We start from the raw sequence: 20030 nt of genomic DNA on the forward strand, positions 1-20030 counted from the left end.
ATTATGGGTAAACCAGGATATTGTTATATAATATTCAGACACAAAAATGACATATAAGCCATGTATAAATATGATACACATATGTATATGAAGCAGTACATTTTATCTTTACACTTAGAGCTTAAACCAGAATATCTCATTATGTATATATATAAAGACTGCAAAAACTGAAAATAAAATCTGAAAATTTAAACACTTGTGGTCCCCAGAATTTTAGCTATTCACTGTATACCAACACATAATGCAGAAGAAACAGTTCTTCAGACATCAGTCTCCTATCTTGGGAGAATATCTTAACTTAAGCTTTTCTGGGGAAATAGAACCACATGTTTAAATGTTTAGAATAATGAAGTAAGGATTAATTATCTAAACTGGGGCAGTAAATGAAGACTTTCGAGGAAGGGAGAACAATTATTAAGTAGTTTGAGCAGCAATACCTGATTGTAGTATTTAAAGAGAAACATAAAAGTCATGTTAGTTCCCAGCTGTTCTAATTTGTGGCCAGCACATTTTTCTAAATGTATATTGTAAATGAGCTCTTGGTCTCTACTGTCATGTGATCCTTGTGGAATTGAATGTTGAGTATTTTCAGAATCAACCCATGTTACCAGTTCTGTGCAAACTGCTGAGGTGGGAGGAAAACAAACTGAACATTTTGCGTTTTTCATGGAATATGTACTGTAGCAAGTAAGGGAAGAAAAACTCTAATAACCTGTATCAGATAGGAACCTGGTTCCTAATGTAAGCACAGGTAGGAGCTGTTAGAAGGAATAGGGCCACAGGTCGTGGAATAGTGGATAAGATCTTAAACAGATTTGAATGATGGGTGAAATTTACCTGGGCAGTGGCCACAAGTAAATCAATATGAATGAAGACTCATTAGCAGGAAGGCACACAGAGACAAGAAGAAACTTGATCTAAATGAAATTAAACTGGTGTTGATAGATTGGTTAGGAAAAGGTAAGATGGAAATGTAGGGCAGTCTTGAAGGGCCTTCCGGTATAGGCCAGGCAATTTAGGATGAGAATAAGATTTAGAGGACTCCTCAACAGCAATTCATGCTATTAAAAGAAAGGTGAGGAGACATAGTCTGCAGCTGTTCACAAACTAGCAGTGGAAATATGGGAAGTAAGGTCCACGAAACTGTTTCTAGGAAGCAAATATGATAGAACTATATGGACTAATGTGACAGGAAGACGAAAAGACATTGGCATCAAAATTTGCACAAGCTGAAAAATGAAGAACCAACAGTTACACACAATATCAGCAATTGCTCACATGTGATGAAGGTAATCAGAAGCACTTATTATTATAGAAGGCACAAGGGTTTAGCGAAAAATCAAGACAAGCTTGGTTTTTGTTTTGTTTTGTTTCAAGACAGGGTTTCTCTGTAGCTTTGGAGCCTGTCCTGGAACTAGCTCTATAGACCAGACTGGCCTTGAACTCAGAGATCCGCCTGCCTCTGCCTCCTGAGTGCTGGAATTAAAGGTGTGCTCCACCATGGCCCAGCCACAAACTTAATCTTAAACAGACTAGATTTCATGTTATAACATATACCCCGAAGACAAATGTTTTTAACCAATGAGACTGGCGTGCAGTTGAGATGGTCAGACAGAAGGCTAAGGTTGTTATTTGTCGGTACTGCACGTAGTAGGTGAGTAATCCTCACGTGCTTCTGGTCTCTTTGTCAAGCAGCTGTGGAACATTGCTTTCATTCTTCCCTACTACATGAACTTTATTGTCTCTCGTAGTTGAGCCTTGTAGTAACTCAATGCTGAGTGCATATCATGTGCTAAGTGGTCTTCATTCATGACTAGTTAATTATCTAAGAAACCTATGAGGATACAAATTCTGGCATCTGTCTCTGGTGGGGCTACATGGCTTTCCTCTGACGACTCCACCTTTCTTTCTCCCAGCATTCAGTTTAGTTTTCCCCACTTATCTAAGTTCCGCCCTACTATAGGTGCAAAGCAGTTTCATTCTTCATCAGTGATAATCACAGCATACAGAGGGAAATCCCACATCAATAGCTGATTTCAGAGAATGAACTGTTCTACTCAGAAGTCATTTTGAGGTCTAACTAAAATAGGAATAACTCTGCCTTAGCCACAAAACAAGTAGTATGAACAGTAATGTTAGCAGCAGGAGAATAACATCAGCCTTGGAGAAGCCAGAGAGTAATGCATATGAGAGGGACTGTATTGACAAAAGAGCTTACTACAAAGAGCTCATCAAGGGGTATGTGTAACCTAGGAACAGCAGTAGGGAAAAGGAATAGGAAAAGAGTGTCTTCAAATCTGTAGTAATCTGGAAGCCCACGGAAGGCTGTCAGAAAGACATGAGAGGTGAATAACGTTACAGACCACATAAACTGGAAAACTGTAGAGCAGTTGGGTTCTGACAATAAATGGATAGCAATAAGCAGACGATCATCCACTCAGTTTTCTAATGTAGAAAGGTAAAAATTTTCCTAATGCAGAAATACATTTCACTAATCATTCACGCTGATGGCATTCAAAATTAACGTCTCAAAACAAGATACCTTGACATTTGAGCAGAATCAAAAAAAAAGTCACTCTGACCTTCTTTGCTCTTGTCCCTAGAGCAGCCAATGAAGGAATGCTTTGACCTTCCTCTAAAGTAAGCATGGGACTTCCATTGCAGGTGTGCCCTCTCTATACCTTGAGGAAGCTAACATGAACAGACAATCAGTATGCTCTTCTTTACAGGATGTTTGTCTGGTCACACTGCAAACCTCTATATCTAAGCCAGTAGTAGGTGATACCCAATAAAGAAGTAAATCCTCTGACTCTATGTATACAGTATGAAATTATATGTTAAAAACACCATCTGTGAAATGAAATTGTGTTGCTTTGTATAAGTCCTGTGGGCTTCCTAGGTGAGAGTGAATGAGAAGTCCATTTGATTTGGCATTCCCCATCTTAAATTGAGTAACAGAAAATGGGATTTATTTAAAAACAAAGCTTCGTGATTTAATAAATAATAGTTTTATAGTTAATGTTAATATTATATGTTAAGGGGATAAAAATTTAAACATGGAGATTATAAACCCCTTAACTTTAGTTCTGTACTTTTCTACATATAACATTATTGTAAATGTGTATATGTAAGTAGACATGCCCCCAAAACAAACTCATGTAAGTCATTCCTTTTTCATATGTTGAGAATTCGCTTTTTAAATGCTGAGATTCCAGAATATTTCTATGAGCCATGAAATGGCTCAAGATCAGCACTTCTGCTCAGTTTCTTAAAAACCTTACTCTAATAATGAAATGAAAAACCAATATTACTCAAAAAATGTTATCTAGAGGACAGTATGATCTAAATATTTATGAAGCATTAAACATGTTTTTATGCAGTGAAAGTTACATTAATACATATATAAAAGTTATCTTCTTATGAAAAGCAGTGTAACTGGTTAGAAAATAGCAACTTATTTCTTAATCAAGCAAAATACAGAAAAGTAACAAGTGTGTTCATCTTACCCACTGGCCATTTGATCTCTATAAATTTCTGTGTTAACTCAACTCCCCAAATAATTAAATGTGAGGGAGGAGGAAAATAGTGACATTACCTATTCAATGGCTAATAAAAAACATTGATTGTTCACTGCATTAGATCTCGAAAAATGGAAAATTTTTCCCGAGGGTAGAATAAAAGACATCACTGATTTTTCCTTCTTATTCTTGATAGACAGGGGCTATTTGTTTCCTGTTCAAACTGAACTTGTCAGTGCATGCCAGTCAGGCTTTTCTTATGGGCATGCTCACATCTGATCCATAATGAGTCTCAGAGCAGGATAAGGTACCATAGACTGATTGTCTATGTTGAAGAGAAGGAGACTCATTTGGGTCTTATGTCCCTCACTTTGAATTTTACTTTATAAAGTTTTTTTTTTTTATTTTTTCTCAAGTCAATCAGAGTCTTTCCAAATCTGCCAATTACTCCAGTGCCTATATATTCGTGTATAGGACAGGACAGAATGCTGGAAGCCTTTGGTTATGACTTAAATAATTAATTTTACTGAGAAGACAGTGATTGACCACCCAAGATTTTGAGCAGAAGGTTGTACATATAGCATGAAGAAAAATTAGCAAAGTCATATTGAGGGAATTGGAAAGGTGAATATAGAAGGCAAAAGAGGAGCTTGTTTTTGAGAGTCGAGTTGCAAAGTGGTCACCAGAGCCTTAAAAGTGGTGCATTCTCTGCCTTTTTATGGCCATGCTTCTAGTGTACATGAAAGAATCTGCAACTGCAAAGTTCTTAGTAGAGCTATCAAGACAATAAATGAATTAATGAACTTTCAAAAATCAGCCTGCATGTAGAACAGAAGCACAGACTTAAGCTCTCCACTAGGATTTCAGCCCTTGTTTTCATTGTTGTATTTAGAGAATTAGGGTGTGGGGAGATAAGAACATTCTTTTATGCATATTAAATTTGAAGAATGGAAAGGAAAGGAAAAAGTAAATCTTGAAAAGAATAACAAAATTTTATTATGATGCTAAACCAAAAAGAAACATCATTTGGTTTTTTCCTTGTAATAATGCTGGCAGAATATTATCAAGGAGTAGCTAAGTAGAGCATGTGATATTTCCAGTTTAAAGATGCAGCCAGAACTGAGATGAATGAGGACTGTTGCTGCTTCGTGTGAACAGTATAAACATGATTTACAAGTCTTAGAAAAATGCATTAAAGGTATACTTAATGAATATTTCTCTGGAATCTATACTTTTGGATCCTAAATTATAGAAACTTATGGAAAGTGACATTTTCTGTACCATGGATATTCCATGCTTTTATACTACAAGAATCTTGTATTTTAGTAGAGTGCCAATTCTCTGAACAAAGTAGATATGATTAACTTTCACCTCTGAAGAATATACTACAACGTTATCAAGAATCTTAGAACTGGTGTTTATAACTCACTTGTATTATAGCATGAAGCTAATTGAACTTAGAGAAGCAACAGAAATATCAGGGTTCAGTAAGAATACTTAGTGATTTGTCAGTCTTAGAGACCACTAGGGCTTTTATCCAAATTTCTTAACTAGAAAGCTATATTTCCATATTGGTAAATTTATAATAGAGGAGGAAAGAATGTTCTAAATATTGGTTGATATAGGCAACATCATGGTTTAATCATTATTTTGTGGTACTGCAATGTGAATGCATTATATTTGTGGTGAATTTCAAGGACTAAAGAAAGTGTTTTGTTTTTTTTATTTTTTAATGTCTCGATGCTGCTCACTAAATATTTGTTGAAGAGATAGTTGATAGGATAAATGAATATTAATAATATTTACTGTAACTAAGGATATTGCAGAGCATACACAGATGTCTTGTGTACCTCTTGAAAGCAAATGTTGAAGTAACATAGCAGCTTATGTTACCTTTACAGGGACTAACAGAATCACTTCTATAGGCTGTAGCAGTCCCTCAGACTTTATCACTCCAGTTATTCTTTGTATTACAAAAACAACAGAGAGTTTCAATGAGACATTTGCCAGTGAAGAAAATCTAAGTATTGATCATATATACTCTCCACATAATCTGGCCAGTGAGTCATAAAGGTGAAATTAGAAGGTCCATGGTGGGAAGTTGTTAGAAAATCAGTTGAACACCAAGTGCGGAACAAATAAATACCCGGAAATCCATATCTCATTATTATTGCTGTATGGTTTTTATTGCAGAAAAGGCATTAATTTAATTTAGTTTGGTATGACAAAGCAGTCTTGTTCTATTATTTGGTCCCATAGGGACCACCTCTCATCATTTGGCTCTGCAGAGTCTCTGCTTTATGAGCCAGGCAAAAGTTTATCTATCTTGCCCTTTGGAGCCCTTATAGAAAACACTATCCAGTTCTCCTCCACACTCTCCCTGCTGTTTGGCTTTACAATGTGTCTTGCTTAGGGCTTTTATTGCTGTGAAGAGACACTGTGACCACAGCAACTCTTATAAAGGAAACATTTAATTGGGGTGGCTTACAGTTCAGAGGGTCCTTCCATTATTATCATGACAAGGAACATGGCAACATGCAGACAGACATAGTGCTTGAGGAATAGCTGAAAGTTCTGTATCTTACAGGCCACAGGAACTCAAATGATAGGCTGAGCAGTATCCTTAGCGTAGGAAACCTCAAATCCCACTACCAGAGTGGCATTCTTCCTCCAACAAGGCCACACCCACTCCAACAAAGCTACAAGTCCTAACAGTGCCACTCCCTGTGAGGTTATGGGGGCTGGTGCATTCAAACTACCACCCAGTGTCATTCACATCACTTCTGACTCTCAACGTGAAGGTAGAATGCTCATAGGTCTACACTGAAGCCACCAAGTCAGAAGAGTAGCACAAGTACAAAAGCCCTCAAATAAGCTTGTAACATGCAGGGAAAACTGAAGACTTAGGAAGTAGTCACATCATTGATAGTAAGGAAAAGAACTCCTGCCTCCCAGCTGAAAAGATTTGGACTTTTGGCACCTTTGAGCATGAAAAGCTATTACATTCTGAAGCAAGGAGCCATGGAATTGTGATGGCAAAACTTGCTACAGAGAATCTGAAAGATCAGTATCAATGACAGCCTGTGCAAGCGACCTCAACACTGATGCCCAGTGTGTATCAGCCGTAGGGCTTGCACTCAGTATCAAGATCACCACATAATGGCTTATAGTGAAAACAAATAAAACGGGTTGGTTTGTTTGTTTGTTGCTTTGGAGGTTTTTAGTTTATTTTCTTTGTTTTTTCTTGCTTGCTTGCTTTTTTATTTCCAGATTTTATTAGATAGCTTCATAAACTGAACCTTATTAAAACATAAGAACTTTTTAAAAAGACTTTCTACAACTTTGGAAATTCACTGTTTTTAGTATCCTATAATAGTCCTTCTGTAGCCTACAATATATTTTAGAATCAGTATCCTGAATTAGTTTTTAGGAGTGGATAACCTGCTAAATGAGTATTTTGAGGGTATTATCTTAACGATTATTTTTCATGATTCTCAGCTTTCTAAGAAGTATGGTGTCCACGTATGTGGGGAAGGTGGCGAGTATGAAACATTCACTTTGGATTGCCCTCTATTTAAGAAGAAAATCGTTGTGTAAGATACCATTTCAGCTTCTTCCCTTTTCTTAAATTTAAGTGATAGAAGCAACTCAGCATTTAGCTTGAGGCAGCTTTGGTTGGAAGAAATAGAACATGTCCCTAAAGTTCACAAACACTCAATTTGTTTAATCCCAAGGAAGTCGTGAGAATACTTAAATCAATACCCGACAAGGATAGGCCTTCATAGAAAGCTGTAAACTTTTTAGACATTGCACTTTCGTTTACTTGCTGATTACGGCCTGCAGTAAAACTGGTGCCTACACACTGACACTTTTATCCTTTCCTGAAGTGTGAATTGCCTGTATTATTTATCTTTCATTACAGCTACGTTTGATAAACTACCACATCAGTAGCCCGTGGGTTCCATTAACTCCGTCCTCTTTTTCCCTCTTTCTTGGCTTTAACAAGTTAGAATGATGAGACTAGACATTTCTATTGAGTTCTGGGGGAGGGGTATTTTTACATATAAACTTTTTTGAAGCAGATTCAGTTTATTATGAGCAGTGTGGTACCTCTGCCATAAATGGTAAAAGTTGGTAAATGAGACAATGGGAACTTAGTCTAGTTCATCACCTTATTAGCTCTGTTCTGTGTCTGCCGGAAGAGTATTTCCTGTCTTGTTTTTGTTTTTGTTTTGTTTCTCCTACACTCATGCTTCCTGAAAAAGATGCTTGATGAATGACTAGCTTTGCTACTCTCCAGCATTAAGCTGGGCTGTGGTGCTGCAGACCTTGAATCCCAGCGTGGCAGGCAGAGAGGCAGGTGGATCTCTGTGAGTTTGAAGCCAGTCTGGTCTACAGAGAGTTCCAGGACACCCAAGGCTACAAAAAGAAACCCTGTCTCTGAAAGAAAACAAACAAAAAGACTTGAATTCTTTGAACAATTAATAATGGACAAGGGAATAATCTCAGTAATTAAGACTATAACTGTTTCATACCCAAATCCAGTATTCATGACTCTTGCTTTCATGTTCTCCTAACTTCTTTTGCATTAGTAATTAACATCACTAATTTATTTGGCATTTTATTATGGAGTGTCTGTTGTTTCTATAAAACTCTGCTGGTCACTATTGATGCCTATTGTTTCTTCTTTTATAAACTCAAAGTGAAAACATATCTGTGTATTAACTTTGATAGAAGAGAGCAAAGTTATTTCCTAAAAGTTTGTAGATGGGAGAAATTGTTTATGGCCATGCAGATCACAAAAGGATTTTGTATACAGGAAGTATATTTCCATGAAACAGTGCTGCTTATTATTAAAAAAATAATTTGCATGTTTGTGTAAACAGAATATAATTGGAAAAGTAAGAATAGATTTACTTATTAACACAAGATTAAACACAGAGAACGAAAAGCGAGAAATGCAAAGGAATGATCCTCGACCTGTCCTTCTGACAGACCGATGACTCTGAGAACACAAAGGTCTTCATAAACACCTAGTTGTAAGAAGTACTGCTTTCCACTTTGTCGTGAAAGGATCTCAGCATTGTGGTACTTCGACAGTGAAACAATTCAACATCTTCACCTGGTAGCTATGGCAACTCAAGCCTTATGCAGTTCACGAAACACAAATACGAGTCCTGCCACTGTGTGAAAGGTGTCAGAGAATGTCTATTAAGTAAGACCCTCTTCCTGACAAGTTCCCTTCCTGTTTCTCTGTATGTCTGTGTGTGAGTCTGTCTATATGCCTCTTTCTCTCTCTGAAAGCATCTTTATGTTGATGTAATCTGTGAAAGCTAGTTATATCTTTTTATCCAAAACCTGATTTTTAAAGGGTCAATTTATATAAGTTTCTTTTCTTCCAACATTGTCTGTTTAATGTTATTTTATTCAAATATACAAAGATGCATTTTAATAGTAAATATTCATGAATATGTATTGTTTTTAATCATCATATATGCAGTTTTAATATTTTACATTTTGCAAATGAAACAAACATTTTCTTGTGAAAATTTAGTATTCTGGACTCAAGTATTTTGTGGTTCTTTCTTCATAACTACATGACTTTCTAATGAGTAAAACCTTATTCAAATATGTTTTAAGCTAGTTGCAAAGAGTTGAAGAGTCTAGAGAGATGGCTCAGTTCAGCTGTTAAGAGCATATACTGCTCTTGCATAGGACCCAAGTTCAACTCCCAGCACTAACACCTTACAGCTAGCTGCCTGTAACTCCAGACCTCCACAGACATTGTCCAGTTACGAGCACACACCTACACACATTTTAGTTTTAAAGTAAAGTAAAAGCATAAAAATAATTTGAATTTTTAAATATATATATATATAGTCAAATTAACTGGACTGGAGAGACAGTTCAGCAGGTAAGAGCATCTGGTGCTCTACCAGAGGACCCAGGTTTGATTCCTAGAACCTACATAGTGACTCAAAACCATCTTTAACTCCAGTTACAGGGAATCCAATGACCTTTTCTAGGCTCTGTGGACACCAGACATGCACATGATAATATATGCAGACTAAACACTCACACACACAAAATGAAAATAAATCAATCTGTTTTTTAAAAAAAAATAATAAGAAGAAAAGAGTTAAAGATAAGCTTTCCAATCTTGCAATGGCCAACTGCTAATAATATAACCAATGGAAATGATTCATGAGAAATTAAAAGAAATACTTGGAATTTCTATTTTTATATTTTCAGTTGAATTGAAAAACATTATTGCTGTATTAATAAACAAAAATAATTAGTTATTAATTTCACAAATAATCTTAGTTATTTATATTTACAGGGTATCGTTATTAAAATTTGAGTAAATTTGCATGTGCCCATATGGAGGCAGCAAGCAGTCCGTACCGTGTTACCTGAATGCAGTAATTACCCTGTCAAATAAGCAGTGCTGACAGCAGTGACCCTACAGTGTGAAGCGTGCAGCCAGAGCCTTCCACCTCAACCAGCTTGCCTTTGTGAAGGATGACTGAGACTGTGTCTGAAGCACCGAGTCTTAAAAATAAAGGCACATTGAAGACCAAGCAATGACGCTTAATGTTTAGCCCATGTCAAGCACATTTGTGAAGTGCAGTTGAACAGTTGAGGTCTCCAGAGAGTTGCAGAAACTTAAATGTGAGCTGTGGGTCCCTTTACATAGGAAAAGTGTCCGTGTTTGTTAGTATTGGCAGATTTCAGGTGTCTGCTGTTGGCAGCTGGAGTGACTAGCCACAGGTATGGATTTGGTAAGTATACTAAATTATCTGTGTTGCAGAGACTCCTCAGAAGTAGTCATACACTCCGCTGATGCATTTGCACCTGTGGCTTATCTGCGACTTTCAGAGCTGCACCTGGAAGAAAAGGTGAGTAACTGTCCAATGGCAGTGATTCAGACAAGTGACAGGTATAGGTTAGTTCTCTTGTGTGATTCTCTAACAGTAGGCAATGGAACAGAGAAGTAGATTTCAACATCAGTCAACAACTAATACTTTTACAAATACAGTTTTTGAAAAATGTTGTCTAACACAAACAGCCTTACATTCTGAAGAGACTGACGGTTAATTGATAAAAGAATGATAAACACTAAGAAGACAAGGACAGTATAAAACCAATAAGTCATCTAGCAGGATAATCAGGTTGCAGTGCATGAGCATTTGGTGAAAGACTTGATGGTTAGTTAGATTTTCATTATGGAAAGCTTTCGAGGGGAAAAAAGGAGAGAGAAAAGTTCTCTAGACACTATAAATAAGAAAAATGACAAAAAGATGGAAGATGAAACAAAAATGCAAGAAAATAAAACAAAGTTTTATTTTCAGTACATTGGTGGCGATCCGGATGGAGCAGATGCCTGTTGAATCTGTCTTTGGGGATAGGTGAAGATATGTATTAGATATTTGTATGAAAGACCTAGAGAGTTACCCTCTGTTTTCAGTGAAGTTGTGTAAGGGAAAAGAGAGTCATGATAGAAAGCACCAATAATAGGAAAAGGTCTTGTGTCCTATTTTGTTGCTTACTTCCTGAGGCACACGCATAAGCTGTCTATGTTTCAGGGAATCACAATGATGTTTTCAGATGAAGATGGCTTCTCTAAAAGTAGAAGGAAAACAGTGCTTCCCCAAATCTCAGGATGAAGTCAGTAAGAAAAGAGTACTTACTAGGGCCAGCAAGATGACTCAGCAATTAGGAGTGGGTGGGAGGAGGGAGGGGGAACTGTGATTGGTATGTAAAATGAGAAGAGGTAGTTTTTTTAAATAAAAAAAATAGTGAAAGCATTTACTATGCAAACCTCATCACACACACAACACACACAAATAAGTAAATAAATAAATATGTGTGTAAATCTCGCAGAAAAATTAATGATGAACAGGTTTGGATACCTATAGATCATTGGACTGAGCTAAAAGTAGACATTGGTGACCTTTTATCAAAAATTGGTGACATCAAAGGGTTATTTATTCCATCCAAATACTTTCCAAATTTAAAAAAGGACCCCTTATTTTAGCCTTCCTCTACTTCTGCTGCCATGAGCACAGCTAAGAACCTGAAACACTAGCCCCTCCCTTAACCACTGTTCAGCTCTAAGCTCAGCTTCACCATGTAACCCACTAGGGTTCTCTTGGTAGTTCATTGTCTTCACAGGCCATTAGCCCGCTGCAGAGAACTGTTGTTTCTTTGAGATATGGTGTTATTGACATTAAGAATTATGTCGAATTTTCCTTCTTTTGTTTCCTTGTAGGTGTCTTCAGTACCTGGGAATAACGAAACAACTAATTATATACACAATTCTTGAAAATTTATGGTGCATTTTAAAAATTATTATGACCAACTTTTCTCATTATGGTTTTGTTCCTTTTCAAAAATATAATGGGACATTGATTAACTGGAAAATTTTCAGTTAACTCTTCTCTAATAGTGCCAATTTCCTCACTTTCTTTTTTAAAAGATGATTTCTTTTATTTTTTGAGATTATAATGTAATTACATCATCTTCCCCCTCTCCCTTTCCTCCACACCCTTCTTTGCTCACTTTCAAATTAAAGTCTTTTTTCCCCCTTCCTGTTGTTATATACATAACCCTTTCTATGTCTCTCTGTTTCTTTTCGTCTCTGCCTCTCTCCCACTTTGTCTCACTCATTACTCATTCTACACACACATACACATGCGCACTTTCTTAAGTACATAAATACAATTTGCTTAATCTGTAGAAAGATGCCTGTATGTATGTTTTCAGGCCTGGTCATTTCTTATTGGATACCAATTGGTGTGCTCTTCCCTGGGGAAGACAGTTTCTTCTGCTCTCAACAGTCCTTAATTGCCTGAAGTCCTTTGTTGAAGCAGCATGGCTGGTGGTGTCCTGCTTGTTGAGCTCATGTTTATGGAAGCCACGTTAGTAAGGCGTCATGGGTGCAGCTTCAGATTCCTGGAAGAAGCAAACCCCATGATCCCCTGGTCCTTAGGTCTTTCTGCCTCCTCTTCACTTTCTTCTATGATAACAAGTCTCAGGACCTTTTTATTACCCACCTCTCTCTCTCTGACATTTCCTTTTCACACTTCTTTCCTCCCTTTCTTTCTTACCCCATGTCTTGGAGAAGAGGAATCAGAAAATGAAGAAGACTACTCTATCTAGACAAATAAGCTTACTGTAATCAAGGGGTCACCAATGTGATGTTCCAGAATGTCATGTATTAATATCAGTTATTAATATGCATTTGGTTCCCTTTGTGTCTTGTTATGACTGCTTCTACTTTTGGTGACTGTGAATAAAGCTGCTATCAACATTCATGTACAAATTTTCTATAAATGCAAATTCAGTTCATTTGTATAACTATTAAAGAGCATAATTACTTGATGGTGAATGATCTGGTTTATTTCCATTGCTATAGTAAATATTCTGACAAAAAGCAACACAGTGGAGGACAGGCTATTTGGCTTTTATTCCAGGACATAGTCTGGAACTCTGGCAGCTAGTCCCATGCATCCACAGGAAGGAGCAAAGAGCTCCTTTGTATTGCACTTACATGTTTTTCCTACATTATCCCATACTCCTGTCCATCTCCCCTTGAAAGTTGTGTCTTCCCTAACTTCTCTTGAGTTGGCCACTTGCTCTTTTACTCTTTATATGAATTTCACTGCCATGTTGCTTTCTCTCTATAGCAGTGGTTCTCTGCCTTTCTAATGCTGTGATCCCTGAATACAGTTACTCATGTTGTGGTGAACCTTCAACCAAAACAAAACAAAACAAAAAAAAACAATTATTTTGTTGATACTTCATAACTGTAATTTTGCTACGGTTATGAATTGTAATATAAATACATGCGTTTTTTCGAAAGTCTTAAGACAACCCCTATGAAAGGATCATTCAACCCCAAAGGTGTCGAAACCCACAGGTTGAGAACTGCTTCTTTGTAGTGGTTGGTTCCCACAGTTGGACACTGTTTTCTACTTTAAGGAGATCATCATCTATAAACTGCAAACCATGTGTCAAAATGTTGTAAGGTCTTTTAGCAGTCTTGGTCTCTGGGCTCCCTTTGAACATCCTTGCTTATCAGATAAAACCAGTTGATACTCCCTTGTTTTGCCATTACTTCCTTCCTCCCTTGACCTTTCTTCTTCTGCCATATACACTTTGCATTCGTCTTCTTTTAACCTGATTGTATCCTAGCCATGGAGCGAAAGTGAATTCAAATACTTACATTTAACCACACCAGTTAAATTGTTCCAATGCTTTCTTCTCTTTCTGTGGCAACTTTATTTTAAGCAGTTGTTTTAAGCATTAATCATTTCTACTCTTTTGCAGATTTCTTGTGGACTGGTCCATTTTCATCTTGTCATCTGAATCAGCTATGAGACCTAGATATAACTTTAAAATTAATTTTTATATGAACTGTCATTTTTTAACCTCATTTTTTTCTTCATGAAGAGTTTTATATATGCCTTTCTGTTATATATCACACAAATTTACATCACTTTCCTCTGTAATTATTAGAAAAAGATGTCTAAGAAAGCTGTAGTGCACAATACACAATATAGAGATTGTTAGTGAACATTTTAAAGATGATACTTAAACACCTTATAATATAAAATAACAAACTTAATTTACTTAAATTTTATGTTGCTGTAAGTTATTGATTTAAGTATGAAAATGATACCAATTAGACATGAGATCACTAACCAAAAAAAAAAAAAACCTGAATAATGGAAAGATCTGGATTAAAAATGGAGAAATCACTATTACTGTTTCTTTGGGACCCTGGCCCTATTGCTTATAGCAAATTTGATGTTACAATGTATCATACATCACACAGTGTCAAGCTTGAGTAAATGAAAAGTACAAAGCTTTACATAAATCAACTAAAAGATTACATCAAAATGCCTAAAATTTAACAGAGTCAAACCTTTTACTTATAACTATTCAGACACTCATCTCGCATAATTGTTTCAGGACCGTAGCACTTTGGAAAATAGCATTCAAACTTTATTTTGGGGGGAAAATGTACTTTAAACAAAAAGAGGTGCTTAGCAGTTAAGAACACTCCTCTTCCAGAAGGCCTGGGTTCGATTCCCAGCACTCAAATGGCAGCTCACAAGCATCTGTAACTTCAGTTCCAGGGGATCCAAAACCCTCTTTTGATGGAGGAAGGTCACTGGTTAATTAATAAAGAAACTGCTTGGCCCTGGTAGGTTAGAACATAGGTGGGTGGAGTAAACAGAACAGAATGCTGGGAAGAAGGGAAGTGAGCTGAGATGCCATGCAGCTGCTACCCAGGGCAGACGCGATGAAGCAAGCCGCCAGGTCAGACATGCTGAATCTTTCCTGGTAAGACTGGTGCTACACAGATTATTAGAGATGGGTTGATTGGGATATGAGAATTAGCCAGTAAGGGCTAGAGCTAATGGGCCAAGCAATGTTTAAAAGAATACAGTTTCTGTGTAATTATTTCGGGGCATAAGCTAGCCAGGCGGCCAGGAGCTGGGGCGGCAGGGAAGCGGCCCTCAGCTCCTTCAACACTCTTTTGTCCTCCACAGGTATCATGCACATACCTGGTACACAGACATGCTTTCATGGAAACTACCCATACACTTAAAATTAAAAATAAAAGAATTTTAAACAGTCATAGAAAATTAGTCTCAATATTATTACTTTGCTCCAATGCTGTGAGATAATACTCTTGTACACTGTAAAGATTTGTCACTCTTATTGGTTTAATAACACATTAATTGGCCAGTCGAAAAGCGGGAAGTATATGTGTGGTGACAGGACTAGGAGAATTCTGGGAAGAGGAAAGGCAGAGACCCAGTTGTGAGCCAGACAGAGGAAATAAGATTATAATGCCTTACTGAGAAAAGGTACAAAGCCACGTGTCTAAATATAGATAAGAATGATGGGTTAATTTAAGTTGTAAGTGCTAGTTACTAATAAGCCTGAACAATAGATGGAACAATTTATATTTATTATAAGTCTATGTGTATTTATTTGGGATCAAATTTATTGATTTATTGATCAAATTAACTTACCTTCATTATGAGATTTCAGTAAATTGTTGTAGGTGTATTAATCTTTATTGTTCAGCAGGTATTGCGGTAGCAGCCACAAGGTGGAGAGATGCAGCCAGCAACAGTGTGAATAGTCCCACTGGGTTCTGCTTGGTGCCTGCTTAAATGCTGACAAATATGCTTTGCTTGACAAATTAAGAGCAATTAAATTGATTCTGTACACGGAGAGAGTTTTTTGGCGGCCAGAAACCCAGAGCTCACTTTCCGGGATCACAAACTGGAAGCTGCACAAGTCCCTGGGGGCGGGGGGGGGGGTGTCGAGCACAGGAATTTGCCAAGTTACCATGCAACAAGCCTGCCAAAGAGGTAGCTCCACTGCAATGGTGTTTTGGCAAAGAAACACTTAGTAAGTGAAATTGGACCAGGCGGGCAGGAGTGGAAGACCTCGGCTGCAGACCTTTTGGGCCGATCCCCGTAGGCATGGAGTCAGGATCCACATGGGGTGCCAGATGTAGATGGATGCAATAGAGTATTTCCACACTAGCTCAGAATTGAGGATAATAAAGGTCCTTTATTTAGAGGTAGACTCACAGATCACAGTCCCCTGCACAAGCAGGGAAACAGGGACCAAATCCAGCAGCTGAGAGAGAACGTGCAAGATTTATGTCTGCATTTATAGTATAAGAGACCATGCCCAAATAGGCTTATTTTAAAGACTATTGGCTGAAGGAGTTCCAACAGCATACAATAACAGCTAAAACATATTTAAAAAACAGTTCTAAGGAAATTTAAAGCCCTAGGTAACTATAATTAAAAGAAAAATCTGAACACAAATAAATGATTTATAATACAATTCAAGAATTTGGGAAAAACAAGACCAAACCAAACCCAAATATATTTAATGGCAAAAAAAAAAAAAACATTAAAGCAGAAATTAATTAAATAAAAACAAAGAAAATAATGCAAAGAATCAATCTAAGAAGTGATTTTTTTAAAAAGATCTACAGATGACATTTTCCACATCAATAGAATCGAAAATGGACATATTACAGCAGACAGCTAAGAAATTCAGAATGCATAAGAGAATAATTTAAAAAAAATTTACTCCATTAAGTTGACAATCTAAAAGAAGTAAATAAATTTACAGATTCACCCAAATTGTCAAAGTTAAACCAAGAGATCATCCTAAGCAACCCAGTAACAAATGAAGAGACTTAAACTGTAATAACAACCTTCAGAGTCGCGAATTCAAATAACATATCTGCCCCTTTCAGGTTGTAGTGATTGTCAATGTTTTGAAACAAAGCTGCTATGACCAACTACATGAGAGACTGTTGTCTCTCCCCAGTAACATGTAGAGGTGAACAATACATTGAGGTGGGATTCAACAGCATTATAACTGTCTTTAAGTTGTGCATCTGCCTTTGACATTCCGACTACAATCACTGGATAATCATGCTGGACTTGAAAGATCTTGATCTGTCAGCATCTTCTGGGTTCTGCACTAAATACTGGTTTCTTTATTTCTCCTCACAAGTCTCAAAACAATAAGACTCCTTTCTTCCCTGAGATATGGAAGGCTACAGGAGGAAGATTGCTATGAATCTAAGACCTGATCTGCAAAGCAAGACCTTATCTCAAACAAAAGAGCTATAAAAATGCTGTCTTCCATTTTCATGTCAAATTACTATTTTATGTAGCCCCTCTTGACTCAATTTACTCATGTGCAATGCAAGGGATATTATACTCTATTTTCATGACTTCATTTTTCCATGGTTATTGTATTCCACATTTTATCATATTTTCCTTGTACTTTCCTTAGTCACATACAAAACATGTTGTCTTCCTAAAAATTGCTTTCTTTCTCAGTTGACCAAAAGCAGATAATTGAAGTCACCACTTTAAAAATAAGATTTGCCTATTTCAGAAGTACTTTCAGAAGTTCCAAAAGTGATTGAAATTTAGTTTGAAATATGATATGGAGTATTATTTGTATGTATTTAACTCATAATTTAATATGCAAACAGAATTTTCATCAATCTTTGTAACTGATAAGTTCAAATAGAGGTAGGAACTACAACAACCTACTTTTGTTTGGCCATCATATACTATTTATTTTATTGATCCAATCTGACATCTTTCTTTAATTGTTTATTGTACTATATAACTGAATATCTAATAAGGAGACTTTTTAATTTCTCAGTTACACTTACAACCCAACTAAGTATAAGCTAAGGATCATTTCTATGGTGTATAATGGAGCTTTCTGCTTGGAGCAAATATTTTTAAAAGGCAGAGTACGTTTGTAAGATCTAGAACCTAGGATCAGAAATTCATTTTCTTCTTTGTAGTTCCTACCAGCCCGTCTTCTTTTTAATCTGACCTCTTTAACACCAGCAGTACTGATAACCCATCTCATAACTAAGCAGAGATTTGATGCTTCACACTGAATTACTCAGGTAATAACCTTCTTAAACACAGTTAACTATTATTAATGATGAAATGTACTGCCTGCTTATCTAGGGAAAAACCTAGGTTCATGAGTTGTATCTCTCCGGTGTTATTAGAGTGGCCCTGTCATCCTATATATTACCTGAGTAAAATAAATGTTAACTATTTTTAAACTTCACATTTGTTAAATTTTAGAATTCAATGTGTGGGAGTCTTCTTTAGCATATTCTTACAGTTCTATCAGACTAAAGTAAAAGCTTGATAAAGGGAGAATTTTTTTTTACTATTGGCTGTTAATGTCAACAGTATATATANAACAGAGCAGTTAGTAGGCAGTCAATAAATGTTTATAATATTAAGTTGAATTGACTTAGCCTTTAAATTTGTCAGAGGATAACTGATTTATCTGTGAACCATATCTGAAAGTAGTCTAGCTTCCTACCTATTCATCACTACAACAGAGAAGTAGTTAGTGGAACAAGAGGCAGTATATAATAAGAAGTGGGACAGCCATGTTTAAAAGGAAAATATCATAGTCGTCTGTGTGGTGCCCTTAGAGCAAGATCCATCATCATCCTTTCTTAACGTGTGTGAGTCTATAAATAGATAAAGCTGGTTGTTCACAAGGGAACCAACCCACTAGTGCTAGTTCATTTGTGAATATAAGCTTGTAATATCAAAATTCTTTTGACTTCTTATTAAAATTAAATCCCTTTCCCCTGTTATGGCTTTGTTTAGTATATTTATCAGATGATGATTCACAAGGAAACAGCATTCCAACAATTACTAAGTGTATCTTAAAAACTAGGGCACATGTACAGATTAGCTAAGATTTTGCTCTGAGTCTTTGAATTTGGCTGTTGTTTACTATGTCTTATGTAGTAAGAGACCGCTTGTTTGTTCCCGGCAGCTCTCTCACTCTGCCTTCTTTTTTCCTCTGTCTCTGCTTGGAATTCCCAGCTTTCTCTATTCTGCCCTGTCATAGGTCCAAAGAGATTCTTTATTAACCAATGGTAATAAAACATATTCATAGCATACAAAGGGGAATCCCACATTAGTCTTCCATATTGTACTTCATTCAATTTTGACATGATAATTTCATGAATATTTTAGGTATGATAAGAGTATTTAGGTTGTATAACAAAATAACAAGGAAGATTTCTCTACCTTTTCTTATTAAAATAAATTCAGATGGGTTCTGTGAAATGGGGGATTTTCATCTGCACAATTGCAGTGGAAGTAAAGGAAATGGTGAGAGAACAGATAGAAAGATTAACCTTGCCAGACAGTGGTGGTGCACGCCTTCAGTCCCAGCACTCAGGAGGCAGAGGCAGACAGATCTCTGTGAGTTCAAGATCTGCCTGGGCTACAGAGCGAGTTCTAGAAAAGGCTCCAAAGCTTCATATTGAAACCCTGTCTCAAACATATATATATTCCTTGAAGAGAGAATTAATAAAGCCAGCTGGTAGCAAGGGTATACTGAACTGAATTGTCATTTGACTATATTATGGTGTGAAGGAATTCAAGTAACTTAATGAATTACCTAGTTTCTACTTAAAATTACATAACAGAGGACGCACGGACGGTGGCGGGCGGGCGGAACCAACGCACGGTGGGCGACGCAGCTGGAGCTGGGCGACGCAGCTGGCGCGGGCCTGACCGGCGGGTACTGACACAGTGGCAGGCAACGCAGGTGGCAAGGACCAGCGCAACACTGAGAGCAGATCGCCCCAGGACAATTAAATCAAAGAGGTAGGCCTTTGGTTGGCGAGGTCTCTGGCAAACAGGGAACCTGGTTCTTTTCCTGAAGACCCGTCTGAGGGGTGAGAGGGATCTTGGCCCCTGGCAGAAGCCAGGAAACAGAACGAGGGCATTTTGCAAGAGGAGCCTCTGGCCAGCAGGGAAACCTGATCTGGTTTTAAAAGACCAATTAGAGAGCATCAATAAGAGGAGATGGGCAGGCGCCAAGGCAAAAATTCACCCAATAATCTGAAAAACAACATGAAAGCACCAGAACCCAATGATCTTACAA

General features: G+C 37.0%; 1 protein-coding gene across 3 annotated transcripts in view; it reads left to right on the forward strand.

Moving 5' to 3' along the window:
- Positions 1–15659, forward strand: part of Dph6 (diphthamine biosynthesis 6) — a 108340-nt gene extending 92681 nt beyond the window's left edge. The window contains exons 7-9 of one of the 3 annotated variants that reach the window (XM_050134170.1): positions 7017–7111; positions 10330–10417; positions 13851–15659. In XM_050134170.1, coding sequence (XP_049990127.1) covers positions 7017–7111; positions 10330–10417; positions 13851–13889 — 222 coding nt within the window. In that variant the 3' untranslated portion in view covers positions 13890–15659. The other 2 variants (XM_050134169.1, XM_050134171.1) reach the window with 2 other exon arrangements.
- Positions 15660–20030: the final 4371 nt, after the last annotated feature.

This window comes from Alexandromys fortis, unplaced genomic scaffold (genome assembly GCF_014885135.2).
Source record: "Alexandromys fortis isolate MF-2015 unplaced genomic scaffold, M_Fortis_MF-2015_v1.1 scaffold_6, whole genome shotgun sequence".
Classification (NCBI taxonomy): Eukaryota; Metazoa; Chordata; class Mammalia; order Rodentia; family Cricetidae; genus Alexandromys; species Alexandromys fortis.